Below are 6,000 nucleotides of genomic sequence, written 5' to 3'. Positions count from 1 at the left end.
AGATAGTATAAAAATAATTTGAAGTCATAATATAGAAATGAACAATTAGCACCAAAGAATTAAATAGAGTTTACTCGATATTCCAAGGAATAAAGAATATTTGGTGGTTGTTATTCATCAATAATAACCAATCAACCAATCATCTTCCCGCATCGTCAAAAGACTGACTCTTCTCTTCATCGGTTTTCCCATGCAGTACGAGAAGCTCTGGGTCGTAAAATTTGAAAATTTTTCTCATACCGTTGATGCTCTCCCAGATGTGCCTGCCAAAAATATTGTTAAGTATTAGTGTCTTATAATAATTTGACTAATATTTGATATATAAGGTTAATTAGATTAAAGAAGAGTATACATCATTCCAAATAGCATTCTCTGGTTGCCGATGAAGTCACACGTAGCAACCTGCTGCAAATCCTCTCAAGATAACGTGATCTGGGTACACGGTGCTATGAATCCTCGGGATACAGGAATTGTGATTATATCACGTTTATCTTTGAGGTTCAGGAATTTAACAACCATCCATTTTAGCGATTTAGGGATCAAGTTCATCTTCTTTTCTGAGAACAATGCATCTTCCCGTGCACCACCGCCTGGTGGAGAAAGCATCGGAGCTTTCACCTTCGACGCATCACGTCTTGAAGGCGGTTGAGCGAGTGGACCCTAAACAAAACAGAACATAATATATCAATTTTTATCCAAATTCTACCGAAATTTCAGCAGCATAACGATTGTAATTGAATGCCCCCAAAAAATCTAAACATGCCTGTATAACGACAAATAACACATATATAACAGTAGTTTGTTCATCCATCCCACCGCAACACATATATTCGCAGAATCTACTTCACTATGGTTGAATATTGAAGATATTCAAACTCCACTAATCATTAATAATTAATTTATAAGAGAAGTTACCTCGGATGTTAGAATTAAGTGTTTAGGCCAAGGAAGGAACATCTGTGATACGTCCCTAACATATCTACACCCTTCAATTGGGATTGGGATTTCAGCGTCCTCTTGCAGCATTTCCGAAACCAGAATCCGGGCATGTGAATCATTGTAGTCCGTGCAGTGAATAGTGATTTTAGCAACATGCTCGTACAAATACGCTCGAGCCACAATGTTGTCGATGTTGTCAGAGCAGAGATATACTTGCCGATTAAGGGTCGCATGGTCATCGAAATTGTACAGGAGACCTTGGTCGTTGAGGGAAATAAACTCCTCAGCATAAGTTTGTGGTTGTCCATCATCCTCACGAGCATATGGTTGTGGAACATACGCCTCACCAGCCACCTCTCCTTCTTCCTCTTGTTCGGCAACATTTCTCTTCTTCTTAAGGGATTAGACTTCAGCTTTTAATTTTTCAATCTCCTTCGCTTGCCGAGCCACAACATCAGACACTTCCCAATCTTCCTGCCGAACAGTTTAGATGCCCTGGTTAGGAACCTGCAAATCATAAAATGAAAATTAGCTACGATGTTATTTGTGTAACTAAATAAATAACATTTCAAGTAATAGCATACCCAGCAGCCCTGACACGTCCAGGATGCTCTAGTGTCGGGAGCGCCCGCGTCAGGATATCGTTTTGGCCCTAGACCTGAATTTTTCCATGACTAAGCTTCTCCTCTAATTGAGCCTAATGCATGCATATATTCAAGCAATTAGTATGTAAATTATATACACTAACTCATTAGTAGAACTCAATTAAGGATTAATATATACTTACTATCTTCTCTGTAATTACAACAACTTCCCGTACGTTCACCATTCCACTCTGACCACTTCGATGTCTGGATTGGATTTTCGAAGAACGTTCACGTTGCACCTTACTCAATTCCTACAATGCCAAAAAAAATACATTAGATACATGTACTTATATTTAAGAGTTTATCTTAGTACAAATATAATTAGCGTACCTGAAATTCAGGAGTTAGTCGACTTTCAACAAAAGTGCACCAATCAGCATGGTTGATCTCGGGGTGCTTTTCAGGGACTTGTGTCAGTCGTCCCAGATCCTTCTCTTTCACAGCGGGCATTATGATGTCTTTTGTCATCCTATTCTTGAAGTCTTTCATTAACTTCCCAGCTAGGATGAGACAATCCTGTTTGAAGGAATTCGGCATAATGAACCCCGTCTAATTTGAAGGGAAACAAACACGGTTAGAGTGAACATTTGAATTAATAAAAAAAAAAAAAACTAATTAAAAAATTCTAACAAATAACTGCTTACTTGGATATCAGTCCAAACTTTATTTTTCAGAGTAGGGTTGACTTCTTTCCAATTTTTATACGACAATCCTATCGTCTGACAGCATTTGACTCCTAAAGTTGATACGAGCTTGGCATAGCTTTTGCCGCAGTATTGTCCTTTGTCATTAACCTCGAGGGCCAATATTTTTCCTTGATCCATTAGCTTGGATATTTCATTCATTTGAGTAGGCCCTCTTGTAGGTATTACTGTTGGACACTCTGCCTCTAGGTCTGAATCAGATCCTGAACCCGAGTTGGCCATATCTACACCATTAACAAACAAAATTTGAGAACCTTTCAAATATGAACTTTGACATTGATAATCATGCTACTAACACGAACATGTTTTGAGTCAAATATAAAGACCTACTAAGTATAATAAATGCATGGACACATCGATTAGATTATACACGACAAGCTTATATGAATGTGTTATGTCACCTAATTTCTTACAACTAGTGAGTAATAACCTAGTTATTTATGTTATGTACTTTTCCTTTAACATTTATGTTTTTTATAATAAAATTTGATCCAAATTCTACCGAAATTTTGGCAGCATAACGGCTGTAATTGGACGTTCCCAAAAATTTTAAAAGTGCCTAAAGTAACAAACAAAACAAATATAACAATACATAACAAAGAAACTAACATAAACAATACAAAATTTATCCACCCATCCGATCGCTGTACATGTATTCTCAGAACCTACTTCACTACGGATGAATATTTAAGATATTCAAACTCAACTAAGCATGCATTGATAATTAATTATAATAACAAAATGTTAGCGGATGGATCTACTGTTGGGTTTTATGCCCTAAATAAAACTCTTTACAATCTGATTAGTTATCAATATAAGAAAGTTGAAGTGATTGATGTTTGCATGAATTCTACATGCTAATGGTTTAAATATGTTTATTACATTTACGCACAGATCAGTTAAATCCAGATCATATGTTTATTCACAATTACAGTATCGTCAACACAGTGGAATGTGATTGTGATCATATGAATCAAAAGTCTTAGTCCATGTTTCATCAGTGTTATTGGATTTACACTAATGTGATAATCAGCGATGATGTGTACACTTGGAGTAGGTGTTATGTTCTTTCCAGGACATTAGTAAAGTATACTAGTTTCGAATGTATGGAGTATACATTGGACTGGATCGATATTGCAACTAAGTTAAGATATTACAAACTTACCGTTATATATATCTTTCCAAGTCAATATCAGTAGTTGATCTTAAGATTAAAAGAATCTAAATCCTGATATGCTTAGGCTCAACTCAGGAGTACTATTTATGTTCTTTGATTTATTAGTTAAGCCTACTTTTAGGTCAGGGTGATACGTATATTTTGGGAACATGATAGTATGATTGAATGTGAGTGCTGAACATAAATATGGAATCTATAGCTTCTACTGGTGTATAGAAGTCAAGTGATGATTCCCTTCGAGCTTAGCAAATAGAAGTAAATGGATGAGCTCTTGTTTAACTGACTAATTATTAGATCATTAAACACCATTTACAGGTAGCTAAGTGTTTTAAGGGGCAAAATACATTGAGGGGTGAGAACGGTAAAGAAATCCCATCTCGATGTAGATCATCTATATAGAAGATCTTTAAATCACAATAAGATTATAACAATGGTTAAATGAGATAGCATATTGATATCGTGGAACATACAATATGCTCTATATAAGTCTGAGAGTGCAATTCTAAGTTCTAAGAGTGGATTCAACGAAGAATTAATAAGTAGGAATTTACTTGGTAAATTTGGTTCACTTATTGGAAGCTCAGCATATAGATCCACGGTCCCCATTCTAGTTGAGAACATTCTGGTTGTAAGACTCATTAATTGATTCGTGATTGATCAATTATAATTCTAAAGTTAGACTATGTCTAATTTTATGAATTTTCACTAAGCAGGGGTGAAATTGTAAAGAAAAGAGTTTCTAGGTTTATTTATTTATCAATGGACTTTATTTGTCTAATTAATAATTAAATTAAATGACAATATTATTTAATAATCTATTTTAGTTATTAAATAATTAGTTTTGGCATTTAAAAGGTTAGAATTAGAAAATTGGCGTTTTTGAGAAAATAGAAATAAAAAATTTGATAAAACTGTAAAATCAAGTGGGGCCCACTACAACACCATGCCCGGCCACTTAATGAGGTTTTTCAAATTAATATTTTCATTATTTTAATGCCAAATAATTCGTAACCTAAACCTAGTAGTTGCCTATAAATAGAAAGTGATGGCTCAGTCAAAATATAAGCTTTCATAAGTTTTCTGACAGAAATTTCTCTCTTCAGAAAAACTGAGCCTTTCCCACTTTCTATACCTAGCCGAAACCCTCTCTCCTCTTTTCTCCTTCATCAATTTCGAACCCTAGTGAAAGAGTAAGTGCCCACACACAGCAAGCAGTAACTCAATCATAGATTGGAAGACTGTGAAGGATCAAACTTGAAGAAGAAGGACATTCGGGCTCAGATCTTGATTATACTCTGCTACAGAAAGGATACAATGGTTAGAGATCTGAGTGGAAGGAGACATTAATTCCGCTGCATCAATGTAAGGTTTTCTTAACTTTATATGTGTTTAATTTATCGTTTTAGAAAGTTCATATTTAGGGTGTTTAAACAACATACTTGTGAGTAGATCTAAGATCCTGGTAAAATAAATTCCAACATATACCTATTGCAAATCCGATCAACACCGAAATATGTCGACCCTCAAATATTAGCACACAACCTATAACATAATGCAATATACAACCAAATTAAAATTTTAATTATTAAATTACTTACTAGTTATTAAACAAAGTAGCAAGTTACTAGTTACTAATTTCCATAGTTAATTTTTTTTTAAAATAACATATACATATATAATCAATTATATATCACACTACCATTAATTTAAAAACTTTAACTCTAAACTAATTAAATTCCTACTACCTTTCATTCTCATTTACAACAAATATATATACAATACAAATACACAAAATACACAAATAGTATATACACAATATATATACACACAACATATATATAAACACATATTCAATAATAAAATACAAAATATATACCTATATATATATATCAAGTAAATAAATATTTACCTTATAAACGCAATCCGACGAAAAAATTGCGACCAAAAATCCAGCCACCTATAGCACACACAATATAATATTAATAAAATGAAAAAATCCCAAAAAAATTTTATAAAAACGAAATAATACCAATGTACATTAATAAAATGAATAGAAATTATATTTATACCTTAATGAACGTTGAGATCAAACGTTTTCTCTGCTAAAATCGGTGACCGGAGTTAAACCACCACCTTTTTTTAAAATAGGTTCGGGTACAGTGTAAATGGGTGAAAAAACAAAACTTTTTTAGTGTATGGGATTAGATGTTGAAAATAGAAAATTTTAAGACAAAAATGGGGTGAAATGGTGAAGAAATGAGAGAGATATTGGGGTTTTTAGAGGTGGTTGGCGAGGGTTTTCGTGGGTTTCTCTATGCTGTAGAGTGGCTGGTTATGCTAGAGAAGAAGAAGTGGGGAAGAAGAAGACGCTGCATAGGATTTTTTAGGGAAACCCTATGCCGTCAGTTCTTTTATGTCGTCGGTTCCTAGCAAAGAACCGACGGCATAGGTGCACACGTGTCAATAAAGTGTGCACCTATGCCGTCGGTTCTTTGCTAGGAACTGACGGCATAGGGTTTCACCAAAGCCCTCA

At 34.4% G+C, this 6,000-nt stretch overlaps 1 protein-coding gene across 1 annotated transcript; it reads right to left on the bottom strand.

The window, feature by feature from the left end:
* Window positions 1-328: 328 nt before the first annotated feature.
* On the bottom strand, window positions 329-1,436 carry LOC133034020 (uncharacterized). Its single transcript, XM_061109050.1, has 2 exons — window positions 916-1,436; window positions 329-660 (listed from the first exon to the last, which is right to left on the bottom strand). The coding sequence occupies exons 1-2, from the start codon at window positions 1,024-1,026 to the stop codon at window positions 418-420; spliced, it is 354 nt and encodes a 117-aa protein (XP_060965033.1). The 5' UTR covers window positions 1,027-1,436; the 3' UTR covers window positions 329-417.
* Between the last annotated feature and the right edge of the window lie 4,564 nt (window positions 1,437-6,000).

This window comes from Cannabis sativa, chromosome 2 (assembly GCF_029168945.1).
Source record: "Cannabis sativa cultivar Pink pepper isolate KNU-18-1 chromosome 2, ASM2916894v1, whole genome shotgun sequence".
Classification (NCBI taxonomy): Eukaryota; Viridiplantae; Streptophyta; class Magnoliopsida; order Rosales; family Cannabaceae; genus Cannabis; species Cannabis sativa.
This window is presented reverse-complemented; position numbering and strand designations above follow the sequence as displayed.

Excerpts from the sequence above, each read along its gene's own strand:
- LOC133034020 (XM_061109050.1), bottom strand. The coding sequence starts at position 1,026 with ATGCTGCAAGAGGACGCTGAAATCCCAATCCCAATTGAAGGGTGTAGA. Across the intron at positions 661-915 it reads ACTTAATTCTAACATCCGAG|GGTCCACTCGCTCAACCGCC; the intron begins GTAACTTCTCTT and ends TGTTTTGTTTAG.